The sequence below is a fragment of the Aulostomus chinensis genome, chromosome 6, assembly GCF_037954235.1.
Source record: "Aulostomus chinensis isolate RoL2024-O1b breed Wild chromosome 6, RoL_Achi_v1.0, whole genome shotgun sequence".
In the NCBI taxonomy this organism is placed as follows: Eukaryota; Metazoa; Chordata; class Actinopteri; order Syngnathiformes; family Aulostomidae; genus Aulostomus; species Aulostomus chinensis.
Window position 1 is genome coordinate 5,195,001 of NC_141325.1, and position 25,942 is coordinate 5,220,942.

Sequence of the window (25,942 nt, forward strand, 5' to 3'; positions counted from 1 at the left end):
TGATGGAAGGTTTGGTTGTGAAAGGACTTGCTGAATTTGCTTTCCCTTTGTCCACCCCGTTCTTAATAAAGGTTGGTGTCAATGGCTTTTTGCTGCCTATGAGATAATACTTATTAGAAGAGACTTTCTGTTCTCTTCTAATGTCCTGACAGTGGGCACGAGCAGAATCACGATGAGCGCGTGGGTTGGAAAAAAGATTTTTGGCCGGATATCGGTAGCGAACAATATTCGCCATCCTATTTGCGGTTAGGTAGCGTGATGGATTCACTGCAGTGGCAGATTTTTATCTGTGGTTGTGGAAGTAGATTAGTTTAAACGTTATTTGTTAAGTTTTGTATCATTTGATTTTGCGCTCATTCCAAGTGTCACAAAGGCCTGATGGTTTTACAGCACTTCTTATTTCATGTCCTTTTTTTTCAAATAATGAAGGCAGTTCACTATTTGGGTCAAAAAAAGCAGGACTAACTGAATCACAGTCACTTTGTCAGCTTGTGCAATTATGTAACCGCAAACAAACAACTATTATTTTAATGAACAAATGCTGCAGTATTGGCTTTATTTATGAAGACCACAGCACAGATGTTTGTTTTTGTGTTGTTTCTGTTCAGTGCTCTGCCAAATTAAGTGAGATATTATTGGGGTTTTAAACATACCACGGAAAAAATAAAAACCATTCAGAAACCTTAGCATAGATTATCTAAATTGCAAACAGTGTAGATAACATATCAATGTTTGCTGGAACATATTAATGTTCGTTAAATCATTGGTAAGTTTGTTTGAGCAGTGAAATACATATTTTTAATACACAAAATAATCAGTTGTTTCTGCGTATCTTGAAAACAGTGCAAGTAGACTCATGGTACCCTGTATTTATGGTATCACAATAACAACAATGTTCACAAAATGATATTTGCAGCAAATTCCGCAGCACTAGTATCAGCACAATCCCTAATTGCCTACATAAGGGACTGAAAGTGGGAAGTGTTGATGAAAACAATTCCGCAAGCTGCCGCTGGTGGCGCCAAAGTCTGGTAGTATTGCCAGGAGACAAAACATAGCGACAACGTCAATGTTTCAATATGCAGTCCTAAGATCCCAGGATGTGATGCTAATCTGTCAGCATTAAATCTCTTTTATAGCTTGCAGTAAGATATTCAGTATTAAACGTCACAGCAGGTGTGCATATAAGTGATGGCAAATGTATTCTAGTCCAACTGTGTGGTGAGATGATACTTATAAATCTGAAAAAGAGAGAGATTTATGGAAAAACAGTGTAACCCTCTGCATCATTGTTCCACCATTTTAATGCAGCTGCAGTTAAAAATTCCAGTTTATAGGATTACGCAAGAGTAATACCTGGTCGGTATATATTGAGCCATTACTCACAATCTGTTGTTGATGTTTTGGTGCTGTATGTGGATCATGATAATTGACTGCTGAACATTACTGATGCAGTTTGTTTACATGCCTTTCTTCTTCTTTTGTACAAATTATTAAAAGACAAAGCACAAATGGAAGAAGTCAGCGCATCAATGATTTGTATGTGCATGTTATGTAATGCCAGCAACTGGCTCACACTCATGTTATAATTCAGTTTTTGTTTCTTATTAAGCCTTTAGGGCTGTGAGAAGCTGATTTGAAATGGGCTGAATGCATATTATCTACCAATTGTCCTCACCGTCCTTACAAATGAATAGAAGAAAGTGCCTGAGAAAGAGAAATAGAGAGACAGAGGATGCTGAAGACAATAATCAAATCGTGCCTGGATAATTCCTGCAATTAAATGATAAAAGCACCTAAATAATTGCTCCTTTAGAAAGGAGGCCTTGCTGACTCGGTCATGTTACGGCTTTGGTTTTTAATCGATGACAACCTAATAGAAAGGGATGATAAATATAATCCAGAGTCTTGTGCTGGACTCAGACTAGAAGGCAGGAAAGACTAAATTTGGATTTGTCCTGGAGGATGATTGGATCTCACAGCATTTTTAGGAATGTTCTCCTTCAAAATAATTAGATAAAGATCTTCGCAGTCTCAAAGTTGCACACATTTCCAAACGGAGGTCTCCCTCAATCCAACTGAGACACAATCTGGGACCCGTGTGTGTGTTTCAGGTCTGTTTAACGTCGTGTGTGTGTGGATTCTAACATGTCAAAAAACAGTTGCACAGAAAAAGTGCTGAGAGAGCAGAGATCAGTCACCACACGACTTTTTATTTTTTAAGTCTATGTGTGTCACAGAAGCATTTGCCCGAGCACATTTAATGGAGCTAATGAGGGATTGTGTGCTAAGGAAGTTAGCGTCTCCCTGTTTCTTCCAATAGTTGTTGACACCATAAACTCAACTGTTAAACTCAAATGAAGTAAAGTGTCTGTATGTTTTTGCTGTAATGATGTCATTTAGCATCAGAATGCTAAGCTAACTTAGTTAAGTGTTGTAATTTCCCTGTGGAGCTGTGCCTACGACTGCCTTATTACTGTGGCTGACTGATGGGTTCCCATATTGTTGACCAGGTATACATATATACATTTTTTTGTTCAAATATACATTCATAATTATTGTCATTATTATTTAGTACATGAGGTGTGCCGACAACTGCCATACTTCTGGGACTGACTGAGGAACTGCAGTGACTGCCGTTTTTTTCCCCACAAAACTCAATTTTGAGGCAGGGTTGCACAAGCTCGCTGATATTTCTGTAAATCATGCTTTTAAACATTTGATTCAAACAAACTGGACAAGATCAATAATCGCTCTTGTCTTTAATCAGCTCCCATTTGTTGAATGGATGACTGCTGCTCAGAATAGTCCCCCCCCCCCCCCCCCCCCATACAATTTCAAGCCTAATACCTGAGAAAAGAAACCTCGGCCTGACTCTGAGGCCAGAATCAAGGTTCTGAATTAAGAACACAAGTTGTACGATCTAATCCAGTGTTTTAACCCAGATAATGTGTTTTGTGACGACTGTGCATACAGATAGAACGTAGAATATGTGTAGGCCAGCTCCGGCTTTTGTTGCTCTTACTATCTCCTTGGTCTGTCAGAGGCAAATCCAATTTCACACCTTTGAACATTATCCTAAATACATGCACTCCATGTCCTGCTTGTTAGAGCTGTTTTATGAAGCTTTGCCAGGAGTGGTGCAGAACATGGACAAGTAGGATAAATGCAAGCTATTCCAGACCTCTTTGATGGGTAGAATTCCTATGTAGTTGACTTTTAAAATTTTTTTTTATCATAGTTGTCAACGCTTCAGCGAGAGATTTTCACATGTACAACATATATCAGACACAGGTGATGACAGTCTGCAGTTACAGGAGACGTGCCATTAAAAAAGGGAATTTTATGTTTGCAGTACTGCAGACTTGCAACTTGATGTGCAACTAAATCTTGCAGTACTTCTGTTTGATAGTTTTTGTTCTTTTTTTTTTAAATCACTATTTCCAAGTCAAATTCACCTCCAAGGTTAACTTTGCCTGAGTGTGTCACTGCTTTATTATTAGACCTTTTATTATGTGTGGCGTCATGTTCCTGTGGTGACAACAGCGCCATGTTATTGGGAAAGGAGTCATACGGTGTAATGAACTGTCACAGTGGGAAGATATGGATTGCCTCAGTTGTCATGAGGTGCCAGATCATTTTTAGGGTGGATGCTCTCAGTTTATCAAGGACAAATGAAGAATAAACAATTGTGATTTTTATTGGAGAAGTGCTCTTTTTTCTTTTCCTCCAGAGACATTTGTAATCCCCCAACACAAACCTCCTGTCCAGAGTGGATGAGAGCCGTGCAGATTCATGGGATGAAAATGGCCCCGTAGATCAGTGGGGCTCAGGAAGAATGATGATCTCTGGTGATCGCTGATTAATTGCATTATTATGGCATTAAAAATCAGGACTTAACAATTTTGGACTGGATATTTATTTTTTTAGTTTATCTATAAATACTATCACGTTTAACAATGATATAATTAGCTGTTGTTTTTTTGTTTGGCATGGATGCTTTTATTGAGGGTGTGAGAGTGAAAGTGTGCCTGCACTTGAAAACCTAAACAGCCTTGAAAAGGTTATACTACTGCTGCTGATGATAATAATAATAATAATAATAATAATAATAATAATAATAATAATAACAATAAAAATCCTTACTTGTATAGCCCCTTTCATGCAAAAACCAGGGAACGAAACCAGAATGCATATCAAGGTGGAAATTAAATGAAATTACAATCACAAACATTTAAATGCGCAGCTGAAATGCACGCCTTTTTAATTCCATATGTTAACAGGCCCAGTTATGGCAATATTATGCGAACCGCCACGTGTGTTGACTGTGTTGACTGTGCTGACTGTTGCTCCCTGCTTGTTCCTTTTCCTTCTGACACACACTGGTGTTGCGGGATCGATTGAGGCTAAGTGTAGAATGTGGCAGCGTATTTGATCATGTATTGACAGTTGCTATCATGCTTTATTAGCGCTCTGGCCTCCTGCCACGGGATAATCAGCCTGTGTTTATGGATTTGGCCCAATGCAAAGCCACTCTGAGGCATTACTGTTAGTCCATCCACCAGACGCCCATCACAGACTGTCTGTCATCAGCCAAAGTGATACAAACACCATCAGGGTTCATTCTCTGCTTAGTCTTTGTAACCAAAATTAAGGCTGCGTTAGTGACCTGTTACTTTGCTGCTGCTAATGAAGTATTCTGTGGTGCATGTTCTTCCACTTTACGTTGAATTTTTCCACCCTGAATAGGCCTTCTAACTCCTTACATCGACTCAACTTTTTTACGCAGATTTTTCAAGAAAACAGCAGTTCCTTTTTTTTTAATCTCATCGGTTTGTAGTGAAAAATTTACTGCATAACAGCATGAAAAGCACAGCCTGAGGCAGCATGTGTGGGGGAAAAAAATAACAACTGGTTATTTTAACCCTTAAACATTAGATGACAACAAAAGAGTAATTTTGTCCGTCAGAAGGCAGCGAGTGAGCTCCGACAGCTTCCTCTGACAGCCACAAAGGGAGGCCAGTGGGTGAGAGGAAGACCGCTGGGCTGGTGGTTTTCTTTTCCATCTCGCCATGGTCAAGGGAGTTGTTTATCTCCTCCTGGCTGTGAAACCTCATCGTTGAGGTCAATCTGGCAGAGATCACCGAGAACCATGAAGACCAGAATGTTGTGTGGAGCAGTTTTTAAATATCATCTGACCAGGACTGAAAAGCCTTCGAGGCAGGTGCAAGCATTTGCTTCAAATTTACAGTATTCTCCAAGCCTTAATTGACATATTGTAAAAGTGGAAAATCTTAACATTTGCATTTGTTAAGATTAATTCTCAAACTCTATAAATATGAGCAGTGTTTGCCCTACAGTATCACTTCCCAGTCTGAGGAATGCTGTGTTTTTGTTCCAATTCTCATTCAGAAAGTGGACCCAAAGATCCAATAAATTTACAACCCGTGTGTCCACAAAATCAGTTTTCTGTTCGCCTCCGTGGTGCAGCTCCACAGTGTCTTTGCTAATTTATTTATAGCTGGCGCTGAAGGTGGTTCAAGTACAGGAACTGGCTAACTGTCTTATATGGTATGAGCCGTACAGCTGTGTTTAGTTTTAGGGTGGATTTTTACTTCTCTAAAATCACGTTTTGGGGGCATGTTTAGCTAAACGGATTAAGACTCATTTAAGTACAACTAAAAGTTAGTGGAAATGTTTGCTTAAAGAAAAAATGGTAAACAGGCAGAAGGAAAGTAGGAAAGTACTTTGTCCAAAGAAAGTTGACACATTTTCAAAATAAACAGAGGCAGAGGTTTAGTCGTAGTGCCTAAGGTATTTTCTTGTCGGAATTAAATCTGTATCCTCTTAAGAGCCTCTGGGTCAAAAAGTTTGGAAGTGTAAAGGATATTATGCTAATCTGCACAGAGTTTTTATCATGCATCTGCATAGGTGACAGTCTTGGCTGGAGGCGTTACAGGACCTGTGACCACAAGATGCCTTTTTTAGGCTGGCAGCATCGATTTCCTATGCAAATGCTGTGAAGTTTAGCGTTGACAGCACTCAACCTCCTCTGCACAAGAACACCCTCAGTTTAGAGGGTTTTTTTTTTACACTGAGCTCATGGTGCTCTCAGTTGAAAAGTTCAACTTTTGGAATTCTAATCAGTGTCATGGCAGACGATACAACCTGACCACACCATTCAAGCGTAATTGTTCATAAGGTAAGATGCTGTAATAATTTCCCTACTTTTATCCTGTTCAGATATACTCGTAGTATAATGTGTAGAGTGAAGGAAACGCAATTAAAAATGATTAACTTCCCCTCCAAATTAATGTCTCTCCCACTTTCTAAATCAAACAGATGATGAAGGTTACGTGGTCGATATATTAAAAACATGAGCACCAGGGGGTATTGCAACATCTGTCTCGACTGTCACGGTAATATTTCTAATCATTTAGACTTGATGTTCACATCCAAGGAATGTAAAAGTCCTCCAACATGTTTATTTTTATCATCATTATTATTTATTTATTTTTATTTATTTTATTTTTTTTGCAGTAATACACTCTTGATCAGAAAATTCCTTCAGATCAAAAAAGGCAACTGTGGACACAGACGGGATGTTTGCTGGCCATCCATCCTCACGTCTCTCTAGAGTCGAGTTGGAATGGCAGGCGCCTTTTTTAACCAGATCATGGTCACCCTGTTCACCTATTTAACTATGTAGCTCCACCACCATCACACACACACACACACACACACACACACACACACACACACACACACACACACACACACACACACAAATAAAATAAAAGATCAGTTTTGTCCTGTATCCTTCTGTGAAATAAAACTGCTCCTTTAAAACTGTCAATCTCCTTTAACTTGAAAGGGCACAATATTTGGATTTTGTGTCACAGTGCTGACAAAGCGGAGTGTTTAAGATATATTCTGTGGGATAACCCTGATCATACGGTATTTTAAGACAAAAACTTTCTCTAAAAATGTGATTTGTTGTCAGATTCTGTGCTCGGCTACGACCATTTGGCTGCACGTTATCAAAAGGAAGCTTGAAAAGTGTGGAAGTAGATTGCACTTCACCTTCTAGCTCATCTGGACTTGAGCTAATAATGACATGTCACACAAATGATGAATCACTGACATCAGCATAATAAGAAACACATTTCGAACCGTTGAAATTCCCTCTACCCTGGACTCCTGACAGACATGGATGTAAACTGTTTTGCAGAGGCATGCAACTGTGAGGTGATAATTCATATCAAAAAATCTCCTAAAGTCTCCTGTTGAAGCATTGTGGACTCAGGCAGCCTCAAGGCACTGCCCACTGCTTCATTACTGAGATGTATAGCTGTGTGGAGGACATTTCCATTTCCAGACATCCTCTCAGCGTTACATTCACAGTCCAACAGCCCACCCACTGATTTCACTCTGTGGCCAGAAAGCTGCATTTACAGGAAGAGATGAGTGAGAATCCTGGGGTTCATAGTCCAGCAAACATCCAGAGAAGAAAACCACAATCGATCAGCCAAACCGACAGACGCCAGTGATCAACAGCTCATGCAGAGGCAGCGAGTGTGTCTTTGTGCTGTCTTTGTGTCTCGCGGGAGTCTCTGCAGATCAAAATGGAAACACGGATATTCTTGTGGGCCAGCACTCCTCTTGTTTAAACTCACTCCACAGTTTTTGTCTTTCTTCTTTCAAAAGCGCCACTCCGTTTCTGTCACTCCATACATGAGAGCACCTCTTAGTGTGCTTATAATCTGGTCAAGCAATTCACGGTTCCGATTTTTTTCCCCATTTTTTTTATAACAGTCTCTAAAGCAGACTGAAAATGTCTTTAAAAACAGTTAACGTCACATTACAGCTGCAGATGTGTTTAAGAATCCATTAATTCTAACTGATTTATTATTGTGATATGTTACCACGAGAGGACTAGTATTCCTTCTTAATCTGCAATGATTTTATATTAATATTAGGATGTAATCAATAATTATTATTGTCATGTCCCCCATTTGTTTTTTGATAACACAAAACTGTTTATTCTCACAGTTTGTGGTGGTGCGAAAGCGATTGGAAGTCTGGATCATGTGACTTAAGACAAATGGGAATGTGGGAGGGAACATTAAAAGGGTTCAGGTTTAAGTGTGTGAGAGCATGTTAGTATCTGTTAGTGTATCACTCACAGAGAGTCTCAGAGAGAGCGCGCTGGAGTTGTTTCTCAGGGAGGCTGATGGTCTCCTGGTGAGTGGGCTACTAGTGTTTGTGTGTGTGTGCATGTGTGTGTGGTGGAAGCAGTTGTCTGGCGTTAGCAGAATGTAGCTGTCACTGAGTTACTTGACATATTCCAATATTTCCATTGTTGAGCTACTGCATGTGTATCTGGCATATTGGTCCATCTGACAAGTGGTTCACTGTGAAGGTGTGGAGGCTTTACTTGAGTCCAGCGTTTGTGTGTGTGTGTGTGTGTTCGTTCGTGAGGTGTGTCTTGCATCTCGTCATGACAAAGGCTCACATATCTGAAACACACATGCTTTAATGGGTGGCCTTATCCTCCCACACACACCCGTGTGCATTTAACCTGGGTAAACTCGATAACAAATACCGATTGATCCTCAAGTGTCGACGAGGAGTTGCGTCTCTGTTTGTTTTTCCTGGTGAGTCTGGTACAACATCATGAATGCATTTATTTGAAAAAAAGAAAAGAAAAAAAGAACAAGGTGTCAATAAAAGCACCAGTTTCACGTCTCCCGCTTGTGTATTCTCTTACTGACAGCAGCATTGAGGGCTTTGTTTTGTTTTTGCTCCAGTCTGTTTTTCCCACTCAGCACAGACTGAACAATGTTGGAGCGCTGCTTGTGGCAAAGGCGATGAAAAGTGAGTTGGAGAAGTTTTTGATGGAGGCCATTACCTTCATGGTATCATTTCATATTGTCGCATGTGGGTCAGAGGTCACATGCACTAGAATCGAGCTGCAAATCACAGGGATTTGTGTCTACGTCAGAACGGACTGGAGGAGGAGTCAATGCTGATACGAGCTGTTCCCATCGCAGATAAAAGCCAGATGTTGGTGGATGTTATCTGGGTGTTTTTGGCCCTTGTGAAAAGTTAGATTAGATTCTACATTTGTGATAAAAATGTGATTAATTGCTCATTTCTTATTACTCTTTTCAAAAGTAAATATCCTTACTCCCTGCCAACACTGAGGCTTAAAACAAGCAGTTTTTTTTTTTCTCCGTAGCAGATAAAACTATAAATATTACAGGCTGGATGAGAAGCACATCTGGCTCAGCACCTGCAGAGGGCTCCTCTTTGGTGGGACCTGTTTCTAGCAGCTTAACCTTATTATGCTGTTATTGTGGGTCTGATGTGTTTTTGGCATTAATATTTGACAACAAGCGTAATAGAATATTGTCTATTATCTTCCAGAAGAACCACAATGAGTCATCAGGAAAACCTTCTTTTCTTGGTAGTGAATTGATTCTGTTGTTGGGCTTCCGTGACCTGTAGCAGCTGAGCAGTGATTGTAAGGGATTGAGATGCAACCTGTTAGGTACTTAGGAAAGAGGTCAACCTTTACACTGTTAAATAGGAGCCCTGGAGCGTGCATGTTCACTATTGTTGTGTAGACTAACCTGCCATCAGTGACCATTTGTTTTATTTCAAACTAAACAGCAGCATGAATACAGTTATTATTCCCACTAGCTGAACCAACACTTACTCAGAACAAGGCTTGTCCATTTGAGTTGGAAACATCTTAATATGAGAGTGTTTTGTCAATATTAATGTCTTGCCAGCTGCATGCCCGTGTTTGCTTTTCTAGGCTGTCATTATGTGTGTATGTGCATGTGGGTGTGAGACAGATGCGGTCAAAGATCAGTGTGGTAATGTCTATTTCCTCGGGTTCCCCGCTCCCCCTTGCTCCATCCCGAGAGGAGCTGACCCCATCTCTTCTCTGTCGAAGGGCATTTTGGATAACAAGCTGAGGAAGCCAGCCAGTATCAAGGTGTTTAAGGCCACTTCTTTCCTTGTCACTGACATTGATATTTTATTTAGCCTTTTAGATGGAGCTTTTTGTTCCAGAGATTAAAACTGTCTCTTTTTTTTTGCTTTTAAATTGAATCCAAAGAATGGCGCCAGGCATTATTTACTGCACCGCAGCCCATCTGTGCTTGGCACTGATTTAGTCACTGTTTGCCTTATGCATGCTCTCACATCCTCCTCTGCCAGTGCTCTGGCCCATCACTGATAATTGTTCTGTTACCTTTTCCATATGCCTTCAGTTTGCACTCAGTTCTGGAAGTTACGCCACTATTATCAGTCAATCCATCCATCTTCATTCATATTACACATCCCGTACTCGCTGAAAGCTAATGTTCTGCACATGATCAAAGACGACAGGACAAAGCTAGAACCATCCAGCAAGGCAATAAATAAAGAAATAAAGCAACAATAGACGAATTTAAGAGAATTTGTGACATTCTGTCTTTTTTTGTCACACTCAAAACTCACCACTAATGTTGCTTGGAGGTTGCTACTTGCACAGGGTTTAGGGCAATATAAATTTTCAGACATGTCTTGATCCTCACTGATTTCTTAAAGCAAAACAATCAATAATTGGAGGTTAACCAGATGATTCTTGATATTGGTAATGGGAGCAGGTCACGTGACAGCAAGGGAGTGTTTGTGTGTGCCCAGAGCGCTGATTCCTCTCTCTCCCGCTGCGGCTATCATGGTGTCAAAATGAAAAGCATTTACCGAGCGTCAAGGGCTTGTCGAAGAACCAGAGGTATAAAGTGAAATATGGCATTATTTCGCCATGCAGCCTAGAGTCAGGGCCCACAAACACCTCTGCTGTTAGACATCTGAAGCCCACGCAGACCGAGGGAGTCAAGACATCCAAATTAAAGTTTCTCACAGACTTGTTTTCTCCCCCTGGAATGTAGCAAATATAATACAGAGAGGAACAATTTTTCAAGAGATTGTCAATCATATCTTCTAATCTTTCTCTGGCTAAAATGAAAACCAGTTGATCACAAAAGCATTTTTGCAGTCTGAATATTTCCGGGTTATGAGTGAAAATAGGAAGCACAGCTTTGCCAGTGCTGTGGAGGGCAGGTATATACCTAGTAGCCTCTAAAACTGCTAAAAATCCTACTTGAGAAGAAGACATGCTGCCCTGTTCAGACCCTAAAGTGACATCATACATCATGTTTAATGATCATGGGTACTGCAAGCTTTAACACGACATGCAAGCTGCTAAATATCAAGACCATTTATAAATGATCCATGTCGGGGTGTATTAAGTAGTATTAAATGCTGTTCAGTGGATTTGAATTATGGATCATTACAAATATTGCACCAGTAGTCACAGAAATCAAAAAAATTAAATGCCGTTGTATAATGAAATCGTGAATCTCTGAGTTTGAATCAAGTTGTAGGAGTCTAAGAGAGACGCACCCTGAGCAGGCACACAAGATATTCCTCACAATGCGGGTCCAGAAGGTCCAGGGGGGGGTCAGGGGAGGTTAATATTGGCACCAATAGAGAGGCCCGGTCTGGTTCTACTACATAAAAACAAGTGTATAAAACATAGTTGAAGTCGGATGTTAGTTGAAGTTCCTCTTTGGCAGGGCCATGCTTCACGAGCAGAATTACAAGCAACCTTTTTTTTTTTTTTTATTTATTTTTTTTACAATGCAGTTTGCTTTTAAAAACTAAATATTTCACAGAAAGCTTTCAGAAAGTTGAAGGTATATAAAATGATCAGACAGAGGTCTGGAAGTACAAACATTCTCTTCTTGGGAAGATCTTTTGAAAGAACTAGAAAGAAAATAATGAGATGAGAATTGCCAAGAGGGAGACTGGATGTATTTCTTCAATTTAATGTTACTTCCCCCTCCCTTGTTCTTAGTCCCCGAGCAGCCATTCACCTGGTTTATCCTTCTTGTGGAGGAGTTGTAGGGAAGGAGCTGTAAAGCCTCCCTCGTTCACTTGAGCTGCACTGTCACCTCGGGGCCTCCTCAGGAAGGATGGACCCGTTGGCGGATGGCCAAAGCATAAATAGAGGTACATTCCCAAATCCCTGGTGGCAGAGAAGAGTAACACTCAGTCCTAACCAAGGCTTTTTACTGGCAGCCAAAACACAGCGCGGATTAATGTTCACCCTGGCCGCATTTTACTAGTCAAGTTCATTCTACGTGACCAGAGAAAGGCTTGAGGTTGATGGTTATGGTTGTAAGCAGTTGGTAAACCAAAAAGATTTGATTATGGCAGCAGGGAGTTCTTGTAACTGTTGCACCTGCAATATAATGAACTGTTTGAGTCAGCTTGAAGAAATGCATGGTTGGTGTTTGTGGTCATTATGGAGACTTTAAGTACTTTTTTCACTAAATCATTCATGGAAGCGTCTTGTGTTCATTAGAAACCGAGTTCAAAGACAAGAGTCAGCCAGGAAATGAATGAATAAAATGAGTGTGAGATTTGATTAAACTCTTTATGAGTCCTTCACACCAGCCATGAAGGTTTTCCTTCAGTTTGAGATATTCAGTCGCAGGGAAGGGCGATACAATCAAATATCACAACCTCCATGTTGACACTGTGGCACCGATGACTGCCGGTTCTTTCACAATATATGAACACGATGAGATGTTTGATAAATGACCATGAAATATGGATATGAATGAGTGCATAAAGGCAAATGATATTATCTTACTGTAATTTAGCCTTCAAAACCGGGAAAAGGCACAGTATCACGGTGTACGGAGAAACAAAATCATAAAAAATATCTGGTACATACAGTATCATGCCAGTGGTCTTTAGTCATGATGCTACTTTGTCTGTTTGAAGGTGAATTTTGAAAAATTCAAAACTACTCCATATCCTAGTTTGTAGGTCATTCTCACAGCCTTCAGCGTGATTGTGGAGATATTATAGCTCCTAATGTTTGATTAAAAAATGAGTAAAAAAATACTAAAATGACTGATAATGTTAAAATAAGCTTTCTAAGTTGCAGTGCCTTCTGGTACTTTAAAACTTTAAATGCAGCTGAATTATGTCACCTGTGCCAACAACAACTTGTTGTGTTTGCTCTTTGTGCTGGAACACATCAGATATTCACAGAATTATTGTCTACCCCTCATTATCCTCTTTCTCTCCTGTTCCTTGTTACCGTCTTCCACTCCCTCTCTCTCTTGGTTTCTCTTAAACAGTCGAGTAATCGTACCTTGGTAAAGTTAAAGAGCTGCTGCACTGAGGTGGATCAGTATTCCCTTCACACACCTGCTGTGGAGGCTCCATCTCTAAGCTTGAAATGGCCCTTGCGGCTTTCCTTCATATGTCATTTTGCCTCTGAGCTAAGGGCTCTTCACACTCCACACATTTCAGCTGCTGCAGAACCCCCTGGTCTGCATGTCTTCGAAATTATCAGTGTTTTTCCTTCTCAGATACTCAAACCTCTCTGCAATGCATCCTAAAGTACCTTTTCAAGGGCTTCTGGAGTGCTGCTGTGAATAACTTTTCAGTGGGCTAATCCCACTTCAAAAAAGACTGTCCTTGGAATACTCTATTCTTAATCCTGCATTCACAGCTTCGTGCATCATCATATCCCTAGAAACATACAGCGTGTAGCGTGGGGAAAGTAACCTGAATATGAGATGAGATTTTAGAATTTCTGTAAAGGAGATCAATACAGTCAATACTCATGCTAAGCCGAGATGACCAAGGCTGAGGCGTATCGCTGCGAAAACACATTTCAAGGATACGCAGGGTGATGGGAAATCTCGCCTTCACCTGGGTTTGTGGCTTCATCACACCCGGGAAGGAATCCTGTCTGTCGTGGTGATAGTCACTTCTGTAAAAGCGAGGCATGATTGACAGGATATATTGACAGTGGAGACAGGCACTTCCTTGTTCTATCTTCTATGAGCTTGGAAAGACAGGGCCTGTCTTGGCCCCGTGTAGTGGGGGTTGGATACATTTCACTGCACCAGGACCTGTCAAGCACAGCATCTGAGGCTGATCGGCCATGTACAAAAATGCAGTTTTGAGGAGAGGGCATGCAGGAAATTCTTCAAATACTATAGCTTCATATAACTGGCTCGGCTGGAATTTATAAAGGCAAATAATCGATCCAGCATGGAGCAGATACAGTCCAGTTTTCATAGTCAAAGAAGTTTGCTTGGATATACTGATGCATACAGTCATAGCAGACAGATCTAAACTAGAAGCAATAAAAGGAAGTAATAAAACTGTACTGTGGCCAAGATAGTGAGAACAAATACGCAAAATAAAAAAGATTATTTACAATGCAGACTATAAAAGACGTGATTTGAAATATGTGCAGAATATCTGGTTTTTTTATGCCTCCGTGCTGGTGACAGCTGTGGGCCATTATGTTTCCAGGTTTTGTCTTGAACATGATATCTCAGGAGCACCCACGGAGTTTTTTCATATCTCACACAAACCTCAGTTTGGACTTGAAGGGGTAGTTCGCTCAAAAAATAAAAATTCCCTGCCATGCTGGTGGAGTTGCAAAGGAAATCAAGTGTTTGTATAATGTCCTGAGCAACTGAAGTGATCAATTTTCAAAAAAAAAAAAAAATGGAACAAAAAATGAATAAAAATAAAGGCCGTAACACCTCCGTACTGCTTGTCTAAAGTAATTCAAGTGTCCTGAAGCGCCAACATGCCAAGTTGCTGTAAAAAAAAATGGCAGTAACCACATTTTTAGACTCAGTACAAACGTGGTGTCATGGCTGTCTCGAAGTAGAACTCTTCAATTCGAACACTAATGATTACGACAAATCATCCATTGTCACGAAATGAGAAAGGTGTCAGCTTCAAAACACTTTTCTGGCTGCATTTAGTGACACCTGAGTGATTGTTTTGTTCCTTAAATTGCCTTTGTTTTTACACCACATCCAATAAACGACAACTGGACTGGTTTTGCTGGAGGCATCGGACCTCGAGGCAGTCGCTGAAGTTATAATTGAGATGCTCCACAGGTGCTACAAGAGTTGTATTTCAGGCTAGAGAATATACTGATGTACAGAGGTATGCACAGTATAATTCTAGGAGTCTGTATTGCATCTGCAGGACATGCTATATCTTGCGTGACTGTGCAGTGATGAACACACAAAGCGTGGAGGGATGAGGAGGCTACGATGTGACGACGTGCCGGTGGAGAAACATTATGTGTGAGGGACTTACACTGGTCACACAGGCCTCAGTCGGAACATACCGCCTACTGAGGAGTCCTTTCATTCTGCTAGACACGTGCAGATGGCTGTTTTATCTCCATCACTTTCAACTGGGTGCTGTTTAATATCAAACTCACCTCCCCCCCCAAAAAATAAAGTGTGTATGTGTGTGTGTGTGTGTGTGTGTGTGGGGACTAGCAAGGAAGAGGGAAGGAATGCATCATTGCAAGACTGCGGCATATGATTGTTTTCTGTATGACTCCCATGGTGTCAGTACATCATCGTCCTACAGCGTATATGCATCAGATCATTCTCTGCTGTGTTTCCAGTTGTGCAGTGTTGGGAATAAGGAAAGGTTTGTAACCAGAGCGAGAATGAGAGTGTCAAGTCTGTGTGACCTGATGATGTCTTTATCCGACCCCTTACAAATATGAATGTTCCTTAACCTTGACATGAGATCACCAGATGTTTTTGTTCTGGTAACCAAGTGTCCTGTCACTAAACTAACGATATACAGTACATTCCTATTCAGTATATCCTTTTATTCCCCCCTTGATGAATTCATGCTATCATGCACGGAACTGCAATCCTTTTTCAGTGTTAAACCCAACATCTGCAGGACCACCATGAATCATTAACATCATCAGCAGCAGCAGGAGCAGCAGCATCAAGCCAATCCCAGGGAAATCCCTTTGTAGCTGCTTTAGAAAATGGGATGATTATTTCAAACAACATGCGAGCGCTCGAGGTCAGAGGTTAATTATGTGGCAGCATAAACAACCGGCTTCATTCTTGTCCATCACTGAGTCTAGAGGTCAAACCGCCTCCGCCTCGCCTAGATAGAAGGGTCAAGAAGATCAGCTTGACTCTATGACATAGAGACTCGTGAGATACCATACGAAACCCCCTGAGAGGAAACTTTCATTTGGTGTCAGATGATGAGAGAAAATATGTCTCGACTAACCTCCAGTTGTGCGGTTCAATTCTACTGGCAGTGGGAGAAAAGTTGAGGACTGTAATTAAAGGACGGAGGCAGGAGAGGCGTAGTAGCGCCAAAACTGCTGGGACATTTGTTTTCATTCTGTTAATTTAGTTTGTTAGTTAGGATTACCAGCGTTTAGCAAGCAATGATGTAAAACCACATGAGGTCCATGTTCTCTCACTGCAATCATTTGTACATATGGTTGGTTTCAAAGTTACAGTTTGAAAGAAGATCAGGTGTCTTGCCTCTGCTGGTCAGCTGCCAGTCAAACACAAAACTCAGAAGGTTTGCGGCTTAACAGTCATTCAGGAATGTCGACAATTTTCTTTTGTTCTTCTATTTATTTTCTATTTTCTTCTTTCAAATAGGACAAACCAAATGTCCTTCAACATGTTCTCTGACAATAAAAAATTATCCCATTTATAACTTTGGCTGCTCTCACAATGTCAATTAGTGCACAACCTGCACATTTATATTGTCAATGACCCTTCCTCTGAGTAAAATTTGACACAATGTTGAATGAACTGGAACTGATTTTCTCTGGCTGGCTGTGTGTGTGTGTGTGTGTGTGTGTGTGTGTGTGTGTGTGTGTGTGTGTGTGTGTGTGTGTGTGTGTGTGTGTGTGTGTTTAGAGCAGGTGCAGGCGCTGTAGAGGTCAGTGCAGCCCACTGGAGAGGGCAAAGCTGACTGCTGCCACTGCGGGCCTGTAGGCCTGTTCCTGCTCCCTGAACACACCATAACCAATTTAGCGCTCACAGCCAGCATTAGTTCCTGACATGTAGCACTATTCATTGGGCTCATTATTGTCCAACTGAGACACTTAGAGAGCAGTAGGAGCAAAGGCAGGGAATGAGATGTCCCAGTGAACAGGGAGCTTTGTAAGAGTCTGACCAGGGACACTGAAATTTATCTTGGGGCAGAGCTACAACAGGCAAGGACGCCGCATGGCACGGAGGAGCACTACTATAATCAACTGAAGCTGTTACACTGACCACGGACCTGAACTCACCTGCACTGCAGAGCTCTGTTTTTATGTGGTTGGTCTTGTTTTACTCCTTTACCCTTCCAGTCGTGAACTTGGCCAAAAATACATAGATTTATAAAAAAGAAAACCAAGTAAATCTATACAAAAAAATAAGATTATACTTCAGTGTACCAGAGACAGCGTGAGAGAGCAGTGCAATGTTGTTGTTTTTTTCTATGACATGAGAATGAATGAAACAAATTGCTGTGTATCCATGATCCAGAAGTTCAAGCACTCAACATGCATGCAGGGAAGCTGGAAAAGTACTGGAAATATATCTGGAGGATATTAAGTGTCCTGCTCAATATCTCCCTGGAAAACTACCAATGAATACTTTGGTTGCTATGTAACAAAGACAGAGCTGCGATTAAGGGAAAGGAACATCTCACTCAGGCCTGTTGACAGGATGCACAACGCACATGCCTGGTGTATATTAGTATTAGTAGTATTGTTAACTAGATGATGGTGGTATTATTAAGGATGATAGTATTGGGACATTGCATAGTCCATGATATTCAGAAATCTACAAATGTCATAAAATATTTATTTAAAAAAATTACCCCGATGCCCTTTGTGCTCATGCATTAAAAATATTTAAAATACAAGTAAAATGAAAGAACTATTCTCTGGTTTTGAATTATTTCTTTGTCTCAGCAGTTGTCAAACAAAAAAGATACTGAAAGTGCCTCCTGGTGCCAACCATGAATATGTTTTGCTCATCATCTTGGAATATTGTTGCTTTTTCTTTCCACTTCTTTGCCTGTTTTTGTGTTAAGTAACTTAATTGACCTGAAAACTCTCCTTTATAATGTGCCTCCTAAAAAAAACAAAAAAAAAAACAGTCTTTTTAATCAGTTTAACATGTATTAACCTTGTAAATCAATTTCAAGCCACGCCACAAAACACACATTTACGTGTATCTGCGTGGTCTTGGCCCCAGTCCCAGCAGAACTGATCATTAAAGCTTCTAGTACTGTTATTGGAGAGCCAATGTGTTCATCACTTTATATCAAATAGCGAGAAGTTTTATTGTCTCTATCTACTGTTAAGGTCTTTTCTCAGATTGGCTTCTTTAAATGTTCAAACCAGACTTAACATGTTGAACCATCAAAAAATGTTTTTTTTTTTTGGACGTTATGTTTAAGGTTTCAGAGGTGTATGTGAATGCAGAAGTGAGGACATATCTTTGGATTCATTACTGTTAATAAAGCTCTGTTTAAGAAGTTGTAAGTTGAGATGTACAGTTTATTTACCCAACCACTGCATGGGCCTTCACATTTCTCCTTTTTTCTCTATGTAATTTATGAGCCTGTCTTTCGATGACTGTGTCTGCCTCTTCCATCGTCTCTTCTCTGAGTCTTTATCCAGTGGTTTAACCGCATTCCTTGAGGTAATCCCTTTTCTCTCACCTGATTTACCCACAGTACACCACTTTTTAAGTCTCACTCTCCTGGCGCCAGTCTCCCAGGGGCTGGTGGCCTCTCATGAAAAGCAACCAAATTGTAAGAAGTGCAAGCTGTGTTCTTACCCTGTAGTGTGCTGAGCTCCAGGCTATTTGAATGGCTTTCCTTTGTAATTCTGTTCCAAAAAAAAAAAAAAAAAGCAAAAATATGAACTTAAAATGTAACATCAGCATCAATTGTAATTTTGTAGTGGTTAAAAAATGAGTACATTCAGAACGGATTTCAGTTTACCCCTCACACATGCCTCGAGGAGTGGGTTAAAAAATCAATATGGCATTATATTTTGCTGCATATCATCATTGTCTTACATAAATTTCTAAGGGGCATGCAGCATTGATGACTGTTTTTTTCTACAGTTCAATCCTATTTTACTGCAATAGAAATGTGACAAAAGTCATTGAAAACTTAATTGCTCTAGATAAAATCGAGTGCAAATTTTGCATCGCGTTATATGCGCAAATTTGACCGCCAGATCATTTTAGTGTCCGTTTGTGTCATTCGTGTGAATACGCTAATTCGCTCTCTTGCCCGAGTAGCGACTATTTCTGGAAACGTTTCTTTCTGCCATTTCACCATGGATATTCAAAGAACTGTTGCGTTGTACCTGCTGTGGAAGGCTGAAATACATTGGAAAACTAAACGCCGTTGTATCTGGGTTAACAACACCATCTAGAGGCGATCACAGCTCCAGGGGCTGCGTCTGCCTCTGAGCAACTCGACTAGCTAACTTTAACTTGAGGCATTAGCATGTATGCTAACAACATGGTTCACAGTGAATAACAGAATAAGGTTTATTTTTACAGTAATTTGTTCCAGTGTACTGTAGTTTACCGTTAAATCTTACAGTAGCCTACTGTTAATGTGATTTCTTGGCTTCGGCTCCAAAAGCATAAATATTTACTGTATTTCACCCTATTTGGAAAAAATGGCTATAGCTTTGGTAACATTACTACATACCACATGTATGTCATCTTAGCTCATATGTATGTTGCAGAATGTTTTCGTGTTGCTTTTATTTTAATTTTTTATTCTTTAAAGCTCATTAGCACTTAACAAACATTGGCTAGCTACTACTCATTTCTGATCCAAGACTGATAATATTTCTTTCAGTAATATTTAATTTGATGGCGACAGTTTTGTGGTGATTTTCCCAAAGGTCATCAATTTTTACACGGTTGTGAAATTTTGCCTTCAGTCGTGAAACCTTGGTTGGATTCAGTTTTGGCACTTTGGTTTGGCTGCTCTCCTGAACTTTTTTCTTTTTGTCTTACCACCATCAGTGAAGGGATTGGTTTCAATTGTCTTGTCATTGTGTGAACAAACCCTTGGAATGGCTCTCTAATGTGAGGGGTTTATTTGCTTTGCTGTTTTGTTCATTACACTGTACATCGATGCTCACAAGTGGCTGTAAAATCACATTTCCATTAGAGTGTTCCACTAAAGTAATTATATTCCCTGTACAAATGACTCTGCTGTGAAATGCTTCAGTGGTGTTTCACATGCTGTACCCTCGATTAACAATTGTAGGGTTTTTTTTTAACTGTTGTCATACTGCTGAACAATTAGTAGTCTTTGAGGATTAAAGACACTTTTTTTTTTTGAAGTTCAGTTATTTAATGAGGAATCATCATTTTTGTAAGGCAAGCAATATTTGACATGTTTCAGGTTATTGGAGCTTAACAGGAACATCAGACCCAACAAACCTGAATTAATGAAAACACAATACTCCTTGATAACTGGAACCTCCATAATCCAGATGCCTCCTTTTGACAAGCGCTCAGTTGTTCATCCCTGAGCTGATAACATGTTGTCAATTGGAGGCTGGATTCCTGTATTAGTCATGCTGTTGTTTTGGATGTGTAATTACATCAGATTGTCCTTTAATAACTCATTAAAAGCACAGTTTGGGGCAAGGTTGAAGATATAGAGAGAATTAAAGCTGCAAGCAGCGTTGTTAGGGCCTGAGCCCCCGCGCGGCCTACGGCCGCGTCCTTGACACCGGCCCCAATCCAACGGTGTAATCGGCAAATCCCTAGGCCTTGTAGTTTAGGAGATACGAGCCTCAGTGCGCTGCACAGTGTGAGTGCAGAGCTGAGAGCCGGCCCTTTAAGAGCCCCTCCCTTCTCTGCTCGCTCTCTGCCATCTCTGTCAGAGCTGAGAGCAGAGCTGAGAGCAGAGCTGCCAGCTGGCCCTTTAAGAACCCCTCCCCCTGTGTCTGATCTGTGCTGGAGTGGAGAGAGTGGAGGATTAAGAGAAATGTAGTGTGTAAAAGCTGAATAAGTCGGCATTCGTTGGTCAAAAGTCACACAAAATACCATATTTTTGTAGGGATTTTTGTCAGGAATACAGTGGTGTGTTTTTAAAAGCTGTGGAATGTATGGTGTAGATGTGAGAAGCATTTGTTTGAGAGTATGTACCCTGAGAGGACACGCTCTCCCCATAGACTTCCATTGTAAGGCGAAAAGTGTCTCCCCCACTTTGACGGCTCATAAAATCCAAACCGAGCGCGTAGTTTATTAACCTTGAACAACTTTTAATCAGCACAGTTGGGAGAGTAATGTGTGAAAGTTTGGTAGCCCTGGCATTTACGGTTTAGGAGGAGATAGATTTTGTTCGGGGCGCAAAATTGTCCAAAATTAGACATTCGTGTCCAAATTGTGGACATCCTGTTACAGTTAGGTCAGGGGTGTGAGTGTATGATTTATCCGTCTTGATGAGACGAGTTCAAAGGTGTTGGTCCCATGTCTGTAGGACATTCCTACAGTCTGTGGCGTGGTTTTTTGTGTATGTAGGTGGCGCTATTGAGTAGAGCGCCTCTTTTTTTTTAAATTATTGAATTTTTCGCTTCACCCGATGTGCGTACCAAATTTGGTGAGTTTTCATGCATGTTTAGGGGGTCAAATTTACTTTTGAAGTGGCGAGTGTGACTTCGAAACATAATAGGGTCTTCGCCAGGGACTGGCTCAGGCCCTAATTAATACTAATAGTGATACTGGGGACCACCTGGAACCCCTCAAGCCCAAGACCAGGTGTCTGCACCGAACACGACGCAAATTTTACCCTGCCTCTTGCCCGAAGGTTGCTGGGACAGGCTCCAGCCCGAAGGTGAGCCAGCGAATATGGAGGCTAAGATGGAGGAAATGGGTGTGCCATGTTCCAGCTCCCTCCTCTGTCTGCTGGGCAGAAGTTTCCCACCAGCAGCATGTCAGACGCTCCACAATGCTTGAGTCTCTTGACGATAACTGTCCCTCTGTTTCCTGGTTTCGGTCATGCTAACGTTAACGTTAGCTTTTGTGGCTGCATTGTGTCCTTCTCAGTCCGTTGGGTCAATCGGTTGTCTGCACACAGGGTTTCATTTTGGAAATTGGCAGGATCCACTTTGCTTTTATTTGTGTTGGAGGTTTCCGTCTGATATGCTTTGTGTAAATTGAAGGCGACACATTGAACCTCACCCGTGCCCAAATACTTTAGTCCATCTTTGGACTAATTCTGTTGAGACTTTTCTTCAACCCTAGAAATAAGCAGACTCTTTTCCAAAGGGATTTACCCTTTTTCACTGTGTCCCTCCGTGCTGGGGCACCCTCAGATAGTTTAGGGGCCGGTGAAAGCACACTTGTACCTCTCTCCAACTGATCCCATTGATCCTGAAGCTTCTTGCCCTTATCTTTCACTTTGTGACACCTCCTGTTTTCACGGACGGTCAGCTTCAGGTTCTTCGCACCCTGAGGATCAGTTTTACATTTTCTGATCTCCTGATATGAAGCTTGGATCTGCTTCAGCTTTTTTTTCAGGGCAGCCTTCTTTTTTTTCTCGACTTGGAGCTCAGTGGCATGTTTGTCCAGGCTGACCTTATGTGCCATCTTGAGGTCCTCTATCTTATTCAGCAGACAATGCTCCTTCCTCAAGGCATCTGCTTTCAGTGCTGCAATGTCTTCATGCAGGGCTTTATTCTTAGACTTCAGGGTCTTTATCAAGAGCCTATCCATCATCCTGCTTTCATGACCCTCCTTTTCCTTCTGAAGCTGCAGCTGGAGGATTTTAACCTCCTGATGTTTAGCTTCACACATTTCACTGACCTCCTGATGTGAAACGCTGACCTGTTTTAGGTCTTGTTTCAGTAGGGCGTTCCTCTCTCTCTCTGCCCGCAGTTCGGCCAGCCATTTGTCCCGACTGAGCATGTGTTCCTTTTTGACCTTCCATAAATTCTTCTCAAGCTCACACACCTTCTGAGTGGCATCTTTTTGCACTTCAGCTATTTTGTGAAGTAGTATTTGATTACTTTCCTTCAGGTCAGTAGTCAGAGCTACTTGCTCAGTATACTTCTTCAAATGTTTGTCACTTTGCTCAAGAAAGACCTCTTGGTTCTTCACTTGTTCATTGAGGGCAGCGTTCTTGAGTTTTTCCTCCTCAAATCGTTTTATCAGCTCCTTAATTTTACCCTGGAGCACATTTATGGTGTTACGGGCTCTCATCATGACATCCTTTTTACCGTTGACCACGTCAGTGAGGACCTCCTTCTCTTTCTCCAGATACTCGATGTATTTGGCTTGCTCCCCTATCTTGCTGATGAGAGTATTCTTCTCATTATCATCCACTGGAACTGGCTAAAAGAGAGATGAAAATTGAGGTCAATGAAGTTCCTTCAGGCTCAGGCCCTAACAATAGGTCTTCTCCCTGAAGCCTTGCTTTGGGCTCAGGCCCTAATAATTTAGAAGCACTGATCTACGTGCAGAGTCTGATCCAGTTGTGAGCCCAACATCTGCCTTTTAGGCAAAGGCTGGTTTATCGAAACGAGCCTTTGCCTAAAAGATAAAACCATTCATTCAAAGAACTTTAGCATTCCCGCATAAAGTTTGGCTTTGGTCAGATGAACAAAAAAAGAGGCTATGTCTTCAACCTGTCTCGTTCCTTATTTAGCAGGGCAGCGGTTTCAAAGTTACTGTAGAATAAGACAAATCTCAGTATGGCGGAAGCTCATACTCACCTCATGGTGGGGTTTGACCTTTACGGGGAGATGCTCCCTTTCACAGTCATCGTTGATGTGATTCCTGCTGAGAGAAGGACCATGACTGTGAACACACAAATCATTCTGGCTTGTATGTATTTAGCTGCTGTCATTTGTTTTTTGTGTTACTATAGGTTTCATACTCACTTCTGTGTTGATCCCACACTGCTTTGATTCTGTGGATCAGGTCTTTGAGGAGCAGGTATCAAGCGGTCAACACTGCCAGCAATGAAAGGATGGTGTAGTAGGGCAGGCCATGCCAACCGCCTGTTGGGATTTACGGTCAGCAAACCTTCTACCAGAGACTGTGAAGGGGATATCACATAATTACTATGAGCAGGACAGTGTCTTTTTGCTTTGATATATTTCAGTGGGCATTGTTGTAAATTGCAATAAGTACATTTGCCATCTAAAGACAACGTATTTTTTGCATGCCTAACTAAACAAGTGTGACAAGCTGCTGAAAGTGAAATAAATTGTGTACCTTAAAATTATCGCTCGTAGTCTCTTTCCATTCAATTTGGGATTTTGAATTGGAGACAAACGGAATTTGTTTGGTGTAGAGTTCATATAGGACACAGCCTAGAGACCAAAGATCAGCAGTGTGATCATATAATCTGCCCCTCTTCTGCTCAGGGGACATATATGCTGGTGTTCCTTTGTAAGATCTTAACTTTGAGGTGGTGCTGCTCATGGCCTTGGCAAACCTAGTACAAAATTGCATAAGATATGATTGTACTTTGAGAAAAAAGATTCATACAGCCCTCTTTTCCATTTAAAATTAAAATGTACTTACCCAAAGTCGCACAGTTTCACCACTCCATTTTCTGCCAACACAATATTAGCTGATTTCACGTCTCGATGCACAAAGCGATGGATGAACAGGTAATGCAATGCTGAAACCAGCTGGCGAGCCATTTCACGAATCTTGGAAAAGGGAGATAAATTGCAAATGTTGATAATGTGAAATGACAATAATTGTAACATCTTGCATGACTGTGTGCCACGATGAATACCTGGTCCTCTGGGAAGCACCCATGCTTATTAAGGATCTGACACAGATTAGAACCCCCTGCGTACTCCATCACAATAATAGCCTATTGACACAGATGAAAAATATGATCATGCAATTAGATGATGGTGTCACAGATATAGGATCTATGTGAAAGCAAGAGGCATTTTGAGGGAATACCGGATTAAATTCAAACTTACGAACGATGCAGTTTCAAAGCTCCCCACACATTTGACAATGTTGGGATGATCAAGAAGACACAACGTGGCAGTTTCATCTTCGATGGCTTCAAGTGAACATCGTGTGCAGTCTTTTTTATTTATTACCTTCAGTGCCACATCCTAAGGGACAGACAAGAGCAAATATTAACATCCATCCATTTTCTACTGCTTATCCTGTCAAAGGTCACATGGGGGCTGGAGCCCATCCCAGCAGCCTTTGGGCGAGAGGTGGGGTTCACCCTGGACGTGTCACCAGTCCATTGGAGGGCCATTACATATAGACAGACAACCATTTCTAGTCCCCATTTGCATGTCTTTTGACTGTGGGAGGAAGCAGGACCCATGCAGGGCACAGGGAGAACATGCAAAATCCACATAGAAAGATCCCGTGCCCGAGCTAGGGCTTGAACACGACACTTTCTTGCTGTGAGGCTAACCACTGCACCACCATGCCCCCCAGAGGCTGACACAGTGAAGCGTAAATCCAGAGCAATCCGTCAATAAACATTCAAATAAGAGGTACTTACAATGCCAGTTTTTTTTTGCGTTGCCTTGAAAACGGCACCATATGCGCCACTACCCAACTGTCTTTCTACCTCAAATGCAGAGGATATCATTTTCTACAACAAGAATCAGAAATTCTTTCAATCCTTAGTAAATACTGATTCACTTGAATTTAACACCACAATAGCCAATTCTGTTCTGGTATTCGTGCTGTTCTTTGGTGTTTGTAAACATTGCAGAACCCACACAATATATATGACTATCATGCCTTCCTTCAATGTCATAGATGTCAGTGTGCTCTCAGAATGTCATAGATGTCAGTGTGCTCTCAGAATGTCATAGATGTCAGTGTGCTCTCGGAATGTCATGGATGTCGGTGTGCTCTCGGAATGTCATGGATGTCGGTGTGTTGGTGTGCTCTCGGAATGTCATAGATGTCGGTGTGCTCTCGGAATGTTATAGATGTCGGTGCGCTCTCGGAATGTTATAGATGTCGGTGCGCTCTCGGAATGTTATAGATGTCGGTGCGCT

General features: G+C 41.2%; 2 protein-coding genes across 6 annotated transcripts in view; one reads left to right on the forward strand and one right to left on the reverse strand.

The window, feature by feature from the left end:
• Positions 1-25,942, forward strand: part of edil3a (EGF like and discoidin domains 3a) — a 119,202-nt gene that overhangs the window by 40,351 nt on the left and 52,909 nt on the right. The gene's annotated exons all lie outside the window — the stretch shown is intronic.
• On the reverse strand, positions 11,685-25,624 carry LOC147259780 (serine/threonine-protein kinase DDB_G0283821-like). 3 transcript variants are annotated; one of them, XR_015116405.1, is made up of 10 exons: positions 25,435-25,624; positions 24,887-25,027; positions 24,691-24,771; positions 24,471-24,601; positions 24,159-24,381; positions 23,822-23,979; positions 23,654-23,720; positions 21,730-23,273; positions 18,735-18,784; positions 11,685-12,085 (listed from the first exon to the last, which is right to left on the reverse strand). XR_015116405.1 is itself a non-coding variant. In XM_086205957.1 (8 exons), the coding sequence occupies exons 1-8, from the start codon at positions 25,522-25,524 to the stop codon at positions 22,137-22,139; spliced, it is 2,025 nt and encodes a 674-aa protein (XP_086062083.1). In that variant the 5' UTR covers positions 25,525-25,624; the 3' UTR covers positions 18,810-22,136. The 3 variants fall into 3 exon arrangements, 2 of the variants coding, with proteins under 2 accessions (XP_086062083.1, XP_086062082.1); XM_086205957.1 differs by lacking the exons at positions 11,685-12,085; positions 18,735-18,784 and having other exon boundaries at positions 18,810-23,273; positions 23,654-23,717; XM_086205956.1 differs by lacking the exons at positions 11,685-12,085; positions 18,735-18,784 and having other exon boundaries at positions 18,810-23,273.